Here is an 18,065-nt window from a genome sequence, read left to right as displayed (position 1 = left end):
GGAGTGGGGCCTCCAGCAGGAGTATGTGCAGTGAGCGATGAGGAACAGGAACCCCAGTGGGGAAAGGAAGCCTGAGTTGCCAGTTACCCAGCATCCTAGTATGCTCTCTGTTGCTGTCACAAGATACACGAGGCTAAAAACCTTACGAAGAAATTTATTTGAGCCAGGCGGTGGTGAGCCAGGCGCACCCCTTTAATCCCAGCAATCGGGAGGCAGAGGCAGGTGGATCTCTGTGAGTTCGAGGCCAGCCTGGTTCCAGCCTAGTTCCAGGTCAGTCTCCAGAGCTACAGAAGAAACCCTGTCTTGAAAAAACAAAGAACAACAACAACAAAAGAAGTTTATTTGACTCACAATCTAGTGGCTTGAAGGTATAAGCCCCTTGACTCTGGCATCCTGTTGAAGACTACTTGTCTACATAATGACATGGAGAACATCCATCAAGAAAAGTGTCCATGCACACTGAGGCTCTTCCCTGTGTTCTGAGTACCCTCCACCAGTCTCTTCTTACAGGGTCGACCGCTGTGGGGTGTAGTGGGGATTACTACCCCACCACTCCACAGTGGGGACCAGGCTGCCAGCATATGAACCCTGAGGACAAATCAAGCCATTCCCTGCCGCAGTGTCTGGCTATGGGAGTGGGTGCCTCTCTTGGGCTCTGTTATTTTTTCTTATGCTTCCTTTCTGGATATATGCTGTTGTTTTGTTTGTGAGGCTGGACATGGAACCCGAGATCTCGGATATACTAGGCAGGTGCTCAACTACTGACCCATATCCAGCCCCTGTGTCTGTTTTACAAAAAATGCTCATGAGGATTTGTCGTTTCATTGTTTCAGTTGCTTTTGGAGGAGGTCATAAGTTCAGGCGCTTTGAGCCAGGAGGTGAGCGCTTTGGTGGAGATGATCTGGGCAGAAGCTCTGGGGCACCTGGAGCACACACTTCTCAAGCCAGTGAACAGCATAAGCCTGAATGATGTAAGTCAAGCATGCCATTGAATCAACACAACGAAGCTACTTCCTGGTGGACTGGTGTAAACATTAGTGCTAACAGTCACGTACTGGTTGCTTTACTCTGAAGTCCACCCCTCACTGTTCTTTCCTCATTCTCTGAAGAAAGGGAGCATCAAGAGAACCAGATGTTCCTGTCACGTTGGTTCTCAGTGGTGGCCAATACAGGCCTAAGCGTTGGTGCCAAGGGTGTTGTTGCCAAGGGAGAGAGTGGTAGCGCCCCTCTTAGATACCCAGATCCTGGCCTACTCGAAACAACTCCTTCAGCCTCTCACCTTCTCAGTGTCTTAGGGAAGGCAGGCTTGCTTCTAGCACACCAGGACATGGTGTTCTCTTTTCTATTACATATAATGGTGGCTGAAAGAACAAGTGATTGACAGAAGATATTCCCAGTGATGCAACTGAGCAGTCAAATGAAGATAATGTAGGCAGCTTTCTCTGTGGAACCAAACTAATTGTTTCAGGGAGAAGCAGCTTTCCTGCAGTTAGGTTCATAATGCACGCGCATAATTGGGAACATGTCCCTGGCTTGATGCTGACATTGCTCTGTGTTTCTCTATGAAAAGCAAGTCTTAGCCCGGCGGTGGGCAGGCGGATCTCTGTGAGTTCAAGGCCAGCCTGGTCTACAGAGTGAGTTCCAGGACAGGCTCCAAAGCTACAGAGAGACCCTGTCTTGAAAAACCAAAAAGAAAAAAGAAAAGAAAAGCAACAATTGCATTTGTCCTCCTGTCCGTTCATGTCCACATGTGTATAGATGATACTGCATCTTTCCTCAGTGTTGTAGCCACTGATAAGTTGCCATGATCCAGGGAATAACCCTGCACTTAGACAAATGCGAGCAACCCTCAGTAAACTCAGTGAGTTGTTTTTAGAAAGATGTTTGTGTAGCAGGGCATGTGTTGAGAAGAAGAAGGATCCAGAAGGAGCAGGAGAGGGATGAGAGAAGGAATGAGTCTGATCAAAGTGCACGCACGTGTAAGACTACCAAAGAATAAATTAAATACTGTTTTTAAAAAGACGCGAAGAGCCCCTAGATGTGTCCCCACAGTTGAGCTGAGACCAGCTTTGCAAGCATCTTCCTTCCTGGCCTCACTCACAACTGAGCTGGACCTTAAGATCAGCATTTGCTCTGGTGGCTGTGTGAATCAGTTTTCAGTCACTATAAGGACACACCAGAGACAGTCCATTTCTACAGAGAAGATTGCTTATGGCCCACAGTTGTAGATCTCGGCTGTGATAGATTGAGCCTGTTGTTTGGGCTTCTGAGGAGGCAGCGCATCCATCAGGAGTGTATAGTGATGCAAAACCCACTCATTTCAAGGCCAAGAAGCAAAAGAAAAGACCCACTCAGTTCCATGGGTTCCACGAGGCTCTTCCTCCTAAAGGTCCCACCTCTTGCCTGAAGCACCTCCCTAGGGACTAAGCTTTGAAACCTTGACTTTAGGAACGCAGTTAAGACCCAAACTAACAGGACTGAAACTGTGAAAGATTTAATAAAAGATATTCTATTTTATAAAGGCCCAAACTGTAGCATATTCAGCGGTCTACAGAAAACTCGTAGTTCCAATGTCTCCAGCAGCTATTTCAGATACTTTTATGCACGTCTCTTCTCTGATTATCAGGATTTAAACTTTAAGAAGCATATTTGCTTTTCTGTTGGCAGGTGAGTAAAGCAGAGGGGGTTCTCCTTCTCGTAAAAACAGCACTGAAGAATGGAGAAACAGCAGAGCAACTGCGGAAGACGATGGCCGATTTCTACCGACTGATTCCTCACAAACACCCAGCATCCGAAGAAGTTAACCTGAGGTTGTTAGCTCAGAAAGAGGACCTTTGTCAGGTACGGCCCTGGAATAAAGAACTCGGTTTAAAATGTGTTGCACCGTCATGACTTTAAATTATGGTGAATTGGGGCTGAAGAGATGGCCCAGTGGTTAAGGGCACTGACCACTCTTGCAGAGCACCTGAACTCAGTTCCCAACACCCATGTGGTGACCCACAGCCGTCTGTAACTACAGTTCTCGGGGACCCAGTGTCATCTGCTGGTATCTGTGGGCACCAGGCATGCATGTGGTATACATACATGCATGTGGGCAAAATACTCATACAGATAAAAATAAACAAGTTTTTAAAAAATAAAATAAAACTGGGCATGGTGGTACATGCCTTTAATCCCAGCACTTGAAAAGCAGAGACAGGCAGATCTCTGTGAATTTGAGGCCACCCTGGTCTATATAGTGAGTTCAAGGTTATCCAGGGCTATGTAGAAAGGCTCTGTCTCAAAAAACAAATGAAAATATAATAATAGTAATAATAATAATAAAATCTGTGTGGGGAATAATGCCAGGCATGGTGGTGCACACCTGTAATCCCAGCACTCAAGGAAGGCAGAAGGAGAAGGAGCTCAAGGGCAGTCTCAGGTACATAGCAAGAGTGAGACCAGCCTGTCTCAGGGGAGGGAGCTTGGTGATTAGGAGCTCTTGTTGCTCTTGCCAAAGACCTGGTTTCAGTTCCTAGCACCCACGTGGTGGCTCACGGACATCCACAATTCCATTTCCAGGGGGTCCCATGTCCTCTTCTGACTTCCACCAGTACCAGGCATATGCGTAGACACAGACATACAGGCAGGCAAAACATTTATACATACACAATAAAAGATACATGAATCTTGTAAAGATGATGCGTGTGCCAGACAAGGTGGCCCACACTTTAATCCCAGCACTCAGGAGGCAGAGGCTTGTGGACATCTTTGAGTTCCAGACCAACCCGCTCTACACAGTGAGTTCTGCGACAGCCAGGGCTGTGCAGAGAGACCCTGTCTCAAAAAAGAAACAAAGCAAAACAAACAAACAAAAAAGTCACGTTCGTGGTGATTGTGTGTGCTCTCGATATCAGTTTCTGGTGATTGTGTATGTTCTTGACGTCAGTTTGTTGGGATTTGAAATCCCACCTCTCGACATTTCTGTGAGGACGTTTCTAGAGCTGTTTGACTGAGGAGAGAAGGTTCACCCTGAATGTGGGCAGCAGCATCCCATGGACTGGGGTCCAAGACTCAGTGTAAAGGAGAAAGAGAACTGACAGCAGTTTCACGTCTCGCTGCTTCCTGACTGCAGACAACATGGCCAGCAGTCTCACGATCCCGCCACTCCTTTCTCCACCACGATAGGCTATCCTCCCTAAACCAAGAACCTAATCAATCCTTCCTTCCTTAAGTTGCCTTTGTTGGGCATTTTGGCACAGCAGTGGGAAAAGTAGCTAATTTAAAGTATAATACTAATGTATACTTCCACTGTGGTATCAGTGAGGCAATTCTTCCTATGTCTCTGTCTGTCTGTCTGTCTGTCTGTCTGTCTGTCTGTCTTGGAGATGGGAGTTTCTGTTATGCATCTCAGCCTAGCCTTCAACTCCTGGGCTCAAGTAATCCTGCCTCAGTCTCCCAAGTAGCCAGGAAAACTGGTATTGTACCAAGCCTTCTGATTTTTAGAAACTTTGTTTTTACTTTTGAGAACAGTCTTGCACTGCAAGTTGGGCTGGCCTGGAATTTACCATCTAACCAGAGCTAGCCTTGCACTCATAGCGGTCTTCCTGCCTTTCCCCAAGTGCTAAGGGTACAGATGTGAGCTGCCACACCCAGATTTATTCGGTTTAGTATACTACCAACACGAACTATTTATTAATCAAAAACCTTGTAGGAAAAACTAACTTTTCTCTTTTCAGAAAATATGAAGGTAATACACATCCCTTGGATGTGTAATAGCTAACTTCTCTGTATCACTTCTACCCGCAGCTAGTGAGAGACATGGTGAATGTTTGTGAAACTCATTTATCCAAACCCAACCCGCCGTCTCTTGCCAAGTACCGAGCCTTGAGATGTAAAATCGAACATGTTGAACAAAATACTGCGGAATTTTCCAGGGTTAGAAGAGAAGTGTTGCAGAGTAATCACGGGTAAGCACAAAGCAAGTCCCTTGGGCTCTGTAACAAGGCTGCTCTTTGAGGTCCTGTTAAAAAGCCAATCAAGGTAATTAGAGAAAGTAATCCTCTACTTTCAAACAGACAACTAGAGTTAGACAACAGAGAAGTGCTTTCTTCTGTGTTTACGGTTTTATCTCGAGGGGCTGCCAAGATGGTGCAGTGGGTCAGAGCACTTGCTGCTAAACCCTAAAACCTGAGTTTAATCCCCAGGACCCACGTGGTGGAAAAAGAGAACCAGTCCCACAGGTTCTCCTCTGACCTTCATAGCAGTTCCGTGACACCCATGGGCATGGATGTGCGCACCCCCCCACACACACACACACACACGACAAATATAAATAAAATTTAAAAAAGAAAAATCAGTCCCATCCAGGGGCGTATTCTTTACTAACAGGTTCTCCTCATTCTCCCATTCTGCTTTCTCGGTGACTCAAATTTTATTGGTATTATTATGGTGATTGTACGCATATATGATGTGTGTGTGTGTGTGATTGTAGGTGCACACCTATCACAACACCCATGAAAGGGTCAGAGGACAACTTTCCAGGGTTGTCCCTCTTCCCTGTGGACGCTGGTTTACTCCACAAGCACTTTCCCCACTGGGCCATCTTGCCAGCCTGTGACCTAATCTTGTTGAAGGTTAGATTTAAACTTCCAGAGGATGCCTTTAATCCCAGCACTCGAGAGGCAGAGGCAGGTGGATCTCTGTGAGTTCGAGACCAGCCTGGTCTACAAGAGCTAGTTCCGGGACAGGCACCAAAGCTACAGAGAAACCCTGTCTCCAAAAAACAAAAAACAAATAAATAAATAAATAAATAAATAAACTTCCAGGGGATAAAGGTGGCACAGCTTCTTAGTGTGCATAAGGCCTTGGGCTCCCTCCCCAGCATCACAGCGCCATATACACAGTGTTTCAGTTTTTCTTCTAGTTAAGAACATAGCGTAACATAGGTGTGCATTCTTCTGACATGTCCATCTATGGCATGAAAACACATAATTGAAAAACCTGGGGAAAGTTTTATCATTACTGCATTTTATTTGAGTGGTATGGGGGTGTACCGTGGCATATGTGCGGAGGTCATAGCACAACTCTGGGAGTCAAGTGTCTTCTTCTGCCCTCTGGGTCTCGGAGATGGAACTCAGATGGTCAGACTTGGTGCCTGCCAACCCTGTGCTGGTTATTCTTTAATAGTCAGCTTTATACAGCCTGTCACCTGCGGGTGTGTCTGTAGGAGGTTGTCTTGATCGTTAACTGAGCTAGGAATACTGGTCAGCACCACTCCCTAGTTTGGAGAAACTAGCTGAGAGAAAGCGCAAGCAAGCAGGGATCTATGTTTTTACTCTCTTTCCTTGCTCTTGGTTGTGGGTGTGGTATGAGTAGCTGCTCTAAGTTCTGCCTGTACCCTTCCTCAGTAATAGACTATAGTCTGGAACTGTAAACCAAATGAATCCCTGAGTTGCTTTCGGTCAGTGTACTTTAAAATAGAGCAGAGCTGAAACCAGGTTACAGGTCACTAAATGTTAGCTGATTCGAATTCTCAGCCTGTGATCAATTAATTCCTTCACATTACATTTTTCTTGGCCTAAACAGTCTGGTTTTGGTTTGAGACAGGGTCTCATTCTTTCCTTGAACTTACTTAAAGGGATCCCCCTGCTTCAACCTAAGACTAATGTATTTTGTGAAAGTTTAGAAACCGCGTAAAACTACAAAGAAATCGCCAGGTAGTGGTGGTGCACGCCTTTAATCCCAGAACTCGGGAGGCAGAGTCAGGCGGATCTCTGTGAGCTCAAAGCCACCCTGGACAGCTAGGGTTACACAGATAAACCCTGTCTCAAAAAACCAAAAGAAAAAAACAAGATCAGCCTCAACCTCACTGTCACTGCCCACAGGTAATAGCTACTGTAGTATCTGGGAGTGGAGCATCTCTCATTGTGAATTATTCTGTCTTTGATTCACCTTGGATGTGCTGGTAAATCAGCTCTCTGGATTAAATACCCTAATTGTTGACAGTGGATGGGTTCAGGCACAATCTTACTTTTAGCCCAGGCTAACCTGAAATTCACTATGTAGACCATGCTAGCCTTGAGATTGTACCTGTCTGTTTCCCAATTGCTAGGATAACAGGGGTGCACCACCATGCACAGCTTTGAGTGACATTTGTTCATTTCTGTGGTATAAATACTCCACCCGTGGCCACTGTCAAGGTACAGTAGAATGCTTCTGACCAAGGCTTCATGGCTTCCTCAGCCCACAGCCCACTGTCCCCCAGCAGTGCCTCTCTGTCTCAGCCAGTCGTTCACGGCCACTGTGAATGCTTTCATCACATCCTGCCCATTCTTCCTTCTAAGCACTATTATTTATTAGTCTCTCTCCATTTACTCTGCAGTCATCTTTGGTTAGGATGACATCATCCCACCAGGACCTGCCACATCCTCCCTGATGTGTTTGCCTCTCCTACCCCACCCACTTGAGTTCCCCTAACAATGTTAGGTCATAGCATGTGCACCACATCGTGCCATATTCCAGTAAGTATCGCCTAAAAAGAGTAGCCTTCCTACCATGGTTTTTTTTTCTGAAACTAGTTGTTTCCTTAGTAACATAAACAATTTAGTAACTTCTTAATTTTTGTCTCTCCCATTAGAATGTAAACTCAATGAAGCCAGAAACCCTGTTGTGTTATTTCTGATTCCTGGGGAATTCAGCATGGGTTCTGATTGTGAGTGCACAGGGAATACATTTCCTACCCATAGCCAGAGGGATCCTGCTGTAGCTTGACACAGCCCACGGATGGAGCATCTAGAGGACAAGTCACATTGTATGTGTGTGCTGCTTACTTTCTGTCATCTTGACATAAAGTACAGTCCACTGGGAAGAGGGAACCTCAACTAGGGGTTGCCTCCATCAGACTGACCTGTGAACAAGTCTCCAGGGTATTTTCTTGATTAATGATTAATATGGATGACTCAGCCCACTGTGGACAGTGGCAGCCCTGGACATGTGCTCCTGAGTTGTGTAAGAAAGCAGTTCAGGGCTGGAGAGATGGCTCAGAGGTTAAGAGCACTGGCTGCTCTTCCAGACATCCCAAGTTCAATTCCCAGCAGCCACATGGTGGTTCACAGCCATCTATGAGATCTGGTGCCCTCTTCTGGCATGTAGGCATACATGCAGGCAGAACATTGTATACGTAATAAATAAATAAATTTAAAAAAGAAAAAGGAAGCAGTTCGAGAGGAGCCAGTCAGTAAGCAGCATCTCTCTGTGGTCTCTGCTTCAGTTCCTGCCCCCATGTTTCCTGCTTGATGGACTGTAACCTATAATCCAAACAAAAACAAAAACTCTTTTCTCTTGCCTTTGTTTATGGTGTTTATCATAGCAGCAGAAAGCAAAGTGTGTGTGTGTGTGAACAGATTAAGTGGATTCTTTTATATATATGTGAATGAAATGATACATTCTCTGTAGTTGACAAAAATTTGTAATCATATTTTGCATAAACTTTTATGGTATTTATTATTACATTTATTTATTTATTTAGAGAGAGAGTATGGAGTGTGTGTGTGTGTGTGTGTGTGTGTGTGTGTGTGTGTGTGTAAATGCATGCACTTGCTACAGCGTGCACGTGAAGATCAGAGGACAGTTTGTCAGGGCCGGTTCTCCCCTTCCACCATATGGGCTCTGGACACCATCAGCTTACTGGCAAGTGCCTTTAACTGCTGAACCACGGACATCTGAGTTTTCTGGAGTTTTCACTCATTAATGATTTTTATTTTTTTCTAACTGTGAACTCAAGGTTTTCTTCTAATTCTTCCAGTCAGAGTTCAGGAGATGTCTTGCAGATATTTAGAGTTGGCAGAGTGAACGAAGCCACAGAGTTTTTGAGCAAACTGGGCAATGTACGGTCCTTATTCCATGGATCTCCTGTGCGGAATATTCTTGGGATCTTGTCCCGGTAAGATGCAGTATCTTTCACTTTTACTTTTCAGGCTCATGAACGTGAAATGTTCCTTTTGCTTGTCTACTTTTGTCTAAGTTGTGTGTCTTTGATCCTAAACAATACCAAAGTAAATAAACAAATCGCATGAACTTTTCAGTTAAAAGCAGCAAATCTATTCATAGAGAAAATTATATATCACTTAATTTTGTATCTGTAATTATGTATTCTATATATTTTTTAAGTGTTCCACATAGGTATGGAGTTGCTCCTTTAGAATTTGGGCATGGTGATGCCTATAATCCCCTCTGAGGCTGAGGCAGGACAAGTTGCATCTAGTGCAAGCCCAGCCTTGGCTATAGAATGAATTCAAGGCCAGCTAGGACTGTATAGAAAGACCCTGACTCAAAAAAAATAAAACAGAACAATCAATTGTTCTTTCACAATGACCTCATATAAAAATGAGCTAATCTACATTTCAGAGTCAGTGTCCAGGGAGTGTGGGTTATTTACCCAAAGCACAGCCCTAGTTTTCTGATTGCTTTGGATAAATTCTCAATATTGGAGGAGAAGTTGAAGTTACAGGGTTAAGGAGAATTGTGAGTATATTTCTGTCCTTTAATCAAGCACTTAGGAAAATTGAAAGGTACCATCTGGGTGTGACAGTGCAACTCTGGAGGCAGAGGCAGGCAGATCTCTGTGAGTTCAAAGCCAGCTTGGTCTGCATAGCCGGGTCCAGGTCTCCTGAGGCTACATAGTGAGACTGTCTAAAAAGAAAAGGAGGAAGAGGAGGAAGAAGAGCTGAAACTTAAGGGCTGGGGATGTGGCTTGTAGTAGAATGTCCGCCGAGCATGAGTGAGGTCCAGGATTCCATCCCAAATTCCGAAAAACAAATTAATTATATAGAAAAGTTCTATTCTATTCAAAAGCCGTGTTTCAAAATTAACTCAATCTTCTGGTGCAAAATTCAAACAATTGATATTTCTGTAATCCATAAGAGAAGCCTGTCTTGTCCTGTGTAGAGAATACCATGGTTTTTGTGCTGAGAGAATTCTGTACTGATGAATTTTTTTCTGAATATTTTGAATCCGTGACTGGTTGACTGCGGGTATGAAAGACCAGCTGAACTCTGACCTGAGGTTTGTAAAGACAGGCGAATCTGCTGTTGGTCACTGTGTTTCAAGGCTGTGTGGAAGAGTCCTTTCTTCTGGTAAATCATGGTCCTGCCCTCTCTTTCAGAGGACTGCTTTTACCCAAAGTAGCCGAAGACCGTGGTGTGCAAAGAACAGACCCTGGAAATCTGGGAAGCGGCATTTACTTCAGCGACTCACTCAGGTTCGTGTGTTCTGTACCATCCCCCACCACTGAGGCCTCTTTGCAAACTTTCTTCTCTTTCTTTAGTGAGGAAGTCTCTCACCCATAAACATACCATTGAAAGTAGCCAGTTCCCTCAACATACAGTAGAAGCATGGCTTCTGTGGTGAATGTGTGGGAAAATTGTGTTATTTCCTTGCCAACAAACCTCTCTGCCAATGTAAACAATCCCAATCAGACCAAATTAGACTGAATTAAAAGATACCCAGGTTTAATGGGTGCCAGTGCTCCCAGGTGGCCCTGGGAAAACCCGGAGTTGGGGAGGAAAACCGGAACAACCATTGGAAAGGGAAAAGGGGAGACCACGTGTTTATTCTCTGGGGGGGGGGGCAGTTTAAATAGCCTGTGGGAGTGGTCTTGATCTTCCCTGGGGAGGGGGTCACTGTTTGGGGCTTTCTTGGAGGTGGAGTTTGGACTGAGGCAACTCTCAGGGGAGGGAGCTTTGAAATGGAACTTTCCACTCAACATTTCAAAAATGGATACCAGGGGGCTGGGTTGAAGCCCCCTAACAATCCAGACTCTGTATAAAGGGGTGCCAGGGAGCTGAGGTGATGCTTCTGACCAAACATTTCAGACTCTCTTTGGATAAAGAGGGTTAAATCTAGCTACTTCTTGTAGGCATGGGGCAACGTGGGAGAGGGGAGAGCTGGGCTCACGCTCAGTGAGAGGTGTGGCTGGAAAGGCATCTGGTTTACTGTCATCCTGGAGACGTCAGACATCTGTTTCTTGAGGGAGATGAGAAGGCAGGTGGCTAAAAGAAAAAATATTGTTATTACCCGTCTTGTTTGTACCGTCAAAGATGAGTGTGCCAGGATGAGGAGCAGATAGGCCCTCTATTGTGGCATCTTGGAAAACTGGAGGATGGAGGGTCCTAACTGCTGGACAGACCAAGTATCCTGAGTAGAGGGGTCTGCTTGAGCCTGGATAGATGGTACCAGCATGGGTGTCCAGAAGCTTGGCAGCCGAGGGGGTGGTGAGGATTACTGTGTGAGGTCCTGTCCACCGAGGTTCAAGAGACCTAGGAACTAGCTGTCTGAGGAGTACTCTGTGCCCTGGGGAGAGTGGAGAAGGTTCAGGGGCATTAGGGCCCACTGGTGTGGGGGCAGGGAGACAGCTGTCAGCATGTGAATGGAGAAGGGACCTCAGAAGGAAGTAGGGCAGATACCTAGCCAGTAGAGGAGTTTGGGCTGGGAGGTGATGATTAAGGAGAAAGGGCCTGCCATAAAGGAGCTTGAAAGGGCTCAGACCTATAGGGGAACATGGGGTGGCTCTGAGACGGGTAAGGGCAATGAGGAGAGGAGAGGGCCAAGATAACCTGAGCTCGCCAAGCGGTGATGGCTCACGCCTTTAATCCGAGCACTCAGGAGGCAGAGGCAGGCGGATCTCTGTGAGTTCGAGACCAGACTGGTCTACAACAGCTAGTTCCAGGACAGGCTCCAAAGCTAGAGAAACCCTGTCTCGGAATGGGGGAGGGGGAACCTGAGTTCAATGGAGAACTTGATTAGCTGTTGTTTGATGAGTCTGTTGGCCTTTTCCACCTTTCCCAAGGATTGTGGGCGGCAGGGGATGTGGAATTTCCAGAGGTTGAGAGCTTCTGACACAACCTCCATGACCCTGGAAATGAAGGCTGGGCCATTGTCTGTTTGGATGGTCTGTGGTCCGTGGGACGCCAAACCGAGGAATGATGTGGTCCAGGAGTACCTGAGCCACCACATCTGCCATTTACCTGGAGGCCAGAAATGCTTCTGTCTACCCTGTAAAAGTGTCCACAAGTGTTAGGAGATAACTGAGCTTTTTATGAGTAGGCATATGGGTGAAACCAACCTGCCAATCTTGGCCCTGTTGGTATCCACGAAGCTGATGCAGAGACTGACATATATGGAGAGCCCTCTGTGAACTGGCCTGGGTACACGTCTGACAGGAGGAGTCAACCTGTGAAATATGATCTCAGAGATGGGCAGGGTCAAAGAGGGGCTCTAAGAAGTGGAACAAAGCTTTTTTGTCTGGCAGTTAGGACCTTCACCCTGTGTGGGGCCTATGTGTAAAGTCTGGTGGATGTCTGAAATGATCGACAACACCTGGTCTTGAAGAAGGGCTGCAGATGGTTCAGTGGTTAAGAGCACTGCCTGTTCTTCCAGAGGTCCTGAGTTCAATTCCCAGCAACCACATGGTGGCTCCCCACCATCTACAGTGAGATCTGGTGCCCTCTTCTGGCCTACCAGTATACATGCAGGCAGAGCACTGTATACATAATAAATAATAACCCCCCCCCCCCAAAAAAAAAAGAAGAATGAGACGGTCTTTAAGGCGAAGTAGGACTGGCTGGTGGTGAGTAGCAACCTCAGGGGTGGAAGTGTCCAATACTTGGGGATCTACTGAATCAGGGAGTGTAGGGACAGAACAGTCTGGGATGGGAACCTGAGAGGCTGTTAAAGTGAGAAGAAAGTGTGACTCAGGAGAGAGTGTGAGAGCCATAGTGAGTGTGGCCCTGAAGCAGCTGAGAATATCTCAGCCCTGTAGAGGTGCAGGGCAAGCAGGTACGACTAGGAAGGAATGAGAAAAGAATCGCCCTGCAAGAGTACAGGGCAGTTGGGGCTGGAGAGATGGCTCAGTGGTTAAGAGCATTGCCTGCTCTTCCAAAGGTCCTGAGTTCAATTCCCAGCAACCACATGGTGGCTCACAACCATCTGTAAAGAGGTCTGGCGCCCTCTTCTGGCCTTCAGGCATACACACAGACAGAATATTGTAAAATAAATAAATAAATAAATATTAAAAAAAAAAAAAGAGTACAGGGCAGTGACAGAGTCTTAAGTAGGAAGAAGCGGGTCCTGTCTACCCCCATGACTGAAATTGGTGAAGGGAACGTAGGGCCCAAATGAGATGTTAAAACACAATGGGTAGCTCCCGTGTCCAAAAGAAAACAAATGAACTTACCTGCTACCTGCAGTATTACCCTAGGCTCGGAGAGGGCAATGGGAGTCACCAAGTCTGGGCCATATCAATCCTCTGCCAGGCTGAGTAGTTTGAAGGCTGGCACAGTCTCACTTGCCATTGTTGGTGAGGCTAGACCTCCATGGTGTGGCATAGAGGACGAGCCTGCACGGGAGCATTGTGATTTCCAGTGTCCAGGCTGCTGGCAGATAGGGCATGGCCTCATAGGCAGTGGAGGCCCAGGGCAATACCTTGCCAAATGGCCATTTAGGCCACATTTGTAGTAGGCTCCCGGCAAGGTTGACTTAGGCTGAGCTCTGGCTGGATAGAGCCTCATAGTCAACTTCCCTGTCCCACTTCTGGGGGTCCTGGTGGCCTCAGGGCAGCTTCTAGGGCTTAGGCTTGGAGCATTGCTGCAGCCTCGTCTGTTGGGAGGACTCAGCTGCCTCTTCTCGGGCATTAAAAACTTTAAAGGCCATATTTACCTGTATTAGGGTTTGGAGACCCTTTTTAAATTTTTTCCTTTTTTTTTTTCTTTTCCTGGTTATTTGAGACAGGGTTTCTCTGTAGCTTTGGAGCCTGTCCTGGGACTAGCTCTTGTAGACCAGGCTGGCCTCAAACTCACAGAGATCCACCTGCCTCTGCCTTCCAAGTGCTGGGATTAAAGGTGTGTGGCACCACCACCCAGCTTAAATTTTTTTTCTAATATATGGTGCTGACTGAGAAATGAAATGGGCAGCCAGGATGGTGGCTCCCACTGGGGAGGCTGGGTCCAGTCTAGTGTACTGAACCATGGTCTCTTGTAATCGGGAGGCTGGGTCCAGTCTAGTGTACTGAACTATGGTCTCTTGTAATCGGTGTAAAAAATGACTGGGTTTTTGTCAGCTAGCTGTGTGATTTCCCGAAGATTATCGAAATTAACTATTTTTTTCTGAGACCATCTCTGTACCCTGAAGGAGGCAGCGGACCATCATGTCCCACCTCTGTGGCCCGTTTTGGCCTGGTTGATAATCCCAGTGTGGTTCTGTGGCTGGCACTGTCCACTTGGTGGGTCTGGTCTGCGCACTGTGTAGCTGATGCCTGAATTCTACTTGGCTCTTCAGGAATGAGAGTAGAGGCCTGGATAACAGAAATCATGCCAGGTTAAATCGTAGGCCTGGGACAGATAGTGAAACTCCTTAATATAAACAGAAGGATTAGCAGAGAAAAACCCAACTGGTTTTCTGCCCTCTCGGGAGGTAGCAGGAGCTGATGGCATCATTAAAGTCCATGTTCCCTTCTCTTTTCCAGATCTCTCTCAGACAGAAAACATCTAATTCCTCAGAACGTCACTGTGAAAAGTCAGGCAGGTGCACATCTCCTGCCCGACTTCACAGTGATGATCTAACTTGTATCTTTGGAGATGCCTGGTGGTAAACTTTGGAAGGCTCTCCCTGGGAAGTCTTTTGACAATACAGGCTTGAGTATCCCTTGTCTGAGGAATTAGACGTTTCTTTCAGATTTGTTGTCTGGGTTTCTGTCCTGCCCGGTTCCCGCAATTGTTAAGTCCCAAAGAAATTGCACAGAGGTCTACATTAGTTATAAACTGATTGGCCCATTAGCTCAGGCTTCTTATTAACTCTTATATTAGCCCATTATTCTTGTCTATGCCAGCCACATGGCTCGGCACCTTATTCGGCAGGGCAGTGACATCTCGCTTCTTCTGTGGCTGGGTCACGACTGCAAACTAGGACTTCCTTCTTCCCAGAATTCTCCTGTTCTCGTTGACCCATCTCTACTTCCTGCCTGGTTGTCCCGCCTATACTTCCTGCCTGGCTACTGGCCAATGAGTTTATAACTAATGTAGACCTCTGTGTGATTTCTTTGGGGTTAAACAGCTGTGGGAACCTGGTAGGACAGAAAACCCCCACCAACACAGATTTGAGATTATTTGTGTATACCCAAATCCACATGTGACATTCATTCATGCTTCATCTACACCTGATCAGTGTAGCCTCCTGGTGATTTTCTACACTGTGTTTAGTGCGCCCACCCTCAGACTGCAACCATCACAAGGTTAGGGCAGAATTTTCCATCTGTGGTGTCACACCAGGGCTCAGCGTTTTCCATTTCAGAGTTGTTTCAGCTCTTGAGTCACAGTTTTGGATTTGAGACGCCCAACCTGTTTCTTATGCAGTGAAGTGAGGCTGGCCGGTAGCAGGTTATAACCTCTGCTTCTTTCCTTCTCCGTGCAGTACAAGCATTAAGTATTCACATGCGGGAGAGACAGATGGCTCCAGACTCCTGGTTGTCTGTGATGTTGCCCTGGGAAAGTGTATGGACTTATTCAAGAAGGACTTTTCTTTAACCGAGGCACCTCCGGGCTATGACAGTGTGCATGGAGTTTCGAAAACGGCCTCTGTCCCCACAGACTTTGAGGTATTTTATTTCGGGAGACATGCAGACCCGGGGTTATGGGTCAGTAGCTAAGCCCTTGCCGAGCACTTAAGAACAAATCGAACAGTTGGGCAAACAAACAACAACAAAAAAAAGCCAAAACAGACAAAATGGGCCCCAATGTGCAACCACCAGCCCCAGAGGGTTATTTCTATTTTTATTAAATTTGTTTTCATTGAAGTCATGCCCATCTATCTACCACCCCAATTCAGTCTTTGCTAAGTTAACGAATACGAGATTCTGCCTCTCTGGGAGCCTCTGGCTGCTCTTTTCTTCTTCACCTCCTGTCAATTCCCATTTGCTCTAGGATGACGAATTTGTTGTTTATAAAACCAGTCAAGTTAAAATGAAATACATTGTTAAATTTCGCATTCCTGGAGACCAAATAAAGGACTTCCATCCTGATGAAAATACTGAATTAGAGGAACACAGAGCTGAGCCTTCAAATGTTTCAAAGGTTGAAGGTAAGACAAATTTCTTGAGTGCTATTTTATGAGATAATATAAAATGGAAATTTTTTTCAAAAGCATTTATATTCATGTTTGGTAAGCAGCACCCATGATCTCCTATTTCATTTTATCTTTTTATCTTGAACATATAAAAACCAAGATGCTTAAGAAAGATGAAGTGATCTCAGAATCCCCTGCTTTGTCACTAGCAAGCCTAAACTGACTTGTCCTTGGGGTTGTGGTGACTCCCCTGCAGGCTTTACAGCAGGCAGGGAAAAGGGCATCCATGAAGGGACAAGAATGAAACTCGGCTCAGCACAATTTTATTGTAACCGGTGCTGGATAACCACTTCTAGAGTCTGGCCCAGATCATTTTACTTTAGCCATATTTAAGCCCAGCACAATTTTGGGAAAAAGTATTCAGATAACAATTAACTCAGCCCCAAGTGTGCAATTTAAGACATGTTTGCATTCAGATTCCTGACAAAGAACAGCTGACTTCTTTCACAAGGATGGAGACTGTTGACTCGGAGATAGTGCCCAGGATTTAGGGTCTATGGAGCTTTACCGAGGTAAACATAATGCCAGTGGTGTTGGAATTGGCCTGGCCCTATGATAACATAGAAGTCACTGTTAGGTGTATTTCTTAAGACCAGCCTCTCCGCTGACACAAATAATTCCAATCAGACCAAATTAGACCGAATAAAGACGCCCACGTTTAATGCAGTGCTCCCAGGTGGTCCAGGAAAGTATGGTGAGGGGAAGAGTGCAGGGGAGACCATGTGAAACCAGGAGACTGAGACCACATGTTTCTTTTCTGGGTGGCAGCCTAAATAGCCTGTGAGAATGGTCCTGACCCTCTCTGGGGAGGGGTAACTGCTTGGTGGGCTTTCCCAGATGTGGAGTCTGGACCAAGGTGACTCCCAGGGGAGGGGACTTGAAATGGAGCTACATGCTCCATTGGCGCTCCAAGGATGGGCGCAAACATCCCAGAGTCCTCGGGTGTAGTGTTGGACCCTAGAGTCCAATCACCAAGGAGGAGTCGCCCCAAGAGACCATTTCTCACACCACAGCTAATATAAAAGCGTGTAGATTTTATTAATTCCGTCATGACAGGGTCTTCTGGCATTCAGGAGGCCAGAAAGACCCTGAATAGCTGGTACAGGCTACTTTTAAAGGAAAAAGCCACAGAAGCAAGGGGGGTGTCTGGGGGTTGTTCTTTGACAATTATGATTGGCTTATTCAAAAGGGCTATTACCAATAATTGGCTGGAGAGCTGTTGCCAGATCAGATGAGGTAAGAGGTCACTTTGACCCCATTTCCCAGGGGCTGAGTCAAAACATACGTGTGTGGGTAATTGTTCAGGAACAGTCAACATCTTAAAGGTTATCTTGCCCCAATTTCTGGAGAACGTACGTGCATGTGTAGCTGTTAGGTCCTTGGTTCCCGGGGGGGGGGGGGGAGCATTACTGCTGAGACTGAGAGGCTCAGAATTGTCAGAAATGGCTTCAGAATTGTCTTAAAGTTTTACAGTAGGGGTGTCAGGGGCCTGGGGTCTCACTTTTGACCAAACACTTAGGCTGTTGTGAAGCATGAATGACCTCACTCATAATAGTGGGTTTATGGTTTAAAATCAATGCTCAAGATGTAGAGGAAAAAGGCCTTGGATGAGTAAAAACATAAATTCTGGGAGATGCAGGCAGAGCCTGTCTCATCAGACAGCAAAGGATCACCAGGTTGTAAAAGACATCATTCCTAGCCTTCCAGGAAGAGCAGCTTCACACCTCATTCCCTTGAAGAGGTAAACTGTGCTAAACTTTCCCGGCTTCTCCAGTGTTTATCTGTGTGCACAAGGCTCTTCGTTCTCTACAGGGGATGATTTAATAATGTAATTCATTTTGGGGTCTCTTTTTTTTTTGTTGTTGCAATAACAAAATACTGTGCGCTTTTTTAGTTATGTGATATTTAAT

At 46.0% G+C, this 18,065-nt stretch overlaps 1 protein-coding gene across 3 annotated transcripts in view; it reads left to right on the top strand.

Moving 5' to 3' along the window:
* Positions 1–18,065, top strand: part of Parp4 (poly(ADP-ribose) polymerase family member 4) — a 93,471-nt gene that overhangs the window by 22,598 nt on the left and 52,808 nt on the right. For all 3 annotated transcript variants that reach the window (XM_057786326.1, XM_057786327.1, XM_057786325.1), the window contains 7 exons: positions 834–971; positions 2,668–2,841; positions 4,789–4,949; positions 8,786–8,923; positions 10,145–10,240; positions 15,445–15,628; positions 15,954–16,110. In XM_057786326.1, coding sequence (XP_057642309.1) covers positions 834–971; positions 2,668–2,841; positions 4,789–4,949; positions 8,786–8,923; positions 10,145–10,240; positions 15,445–15,628; positions 15,954–16,110 — 1,048 coding nt within the window. The remainder of the gene's footprint in view (positions 1–833; positions 972–2,667; positions 2,842–4,788; positions 4,950–8,785; positions 8,924–10,144; positions 10,241–15,444; positions 15,629–15,953; positions 16,111–18,065) is intronic.

This window comes from Chionomys nivalis, chromosome 12 (genome assembly GCF_950005125.1).
Source record: "Chionomys nivalis chromosome 12, mChiNiv1.1, whole genome shotgun sequence".
In the NCBI taxonomy this organism is placed as follows: Eukaryota; Metazoa; Chordata; class Mammalia; order Rodentia; family Cricetidae; genus Chionomys; species Chionomys nivalis.
The sequence above is the reverse complement of the archived record's forward strand: the minus strand, read 5'-3'. Positions and strand labels throughout refer to the sequence as shown.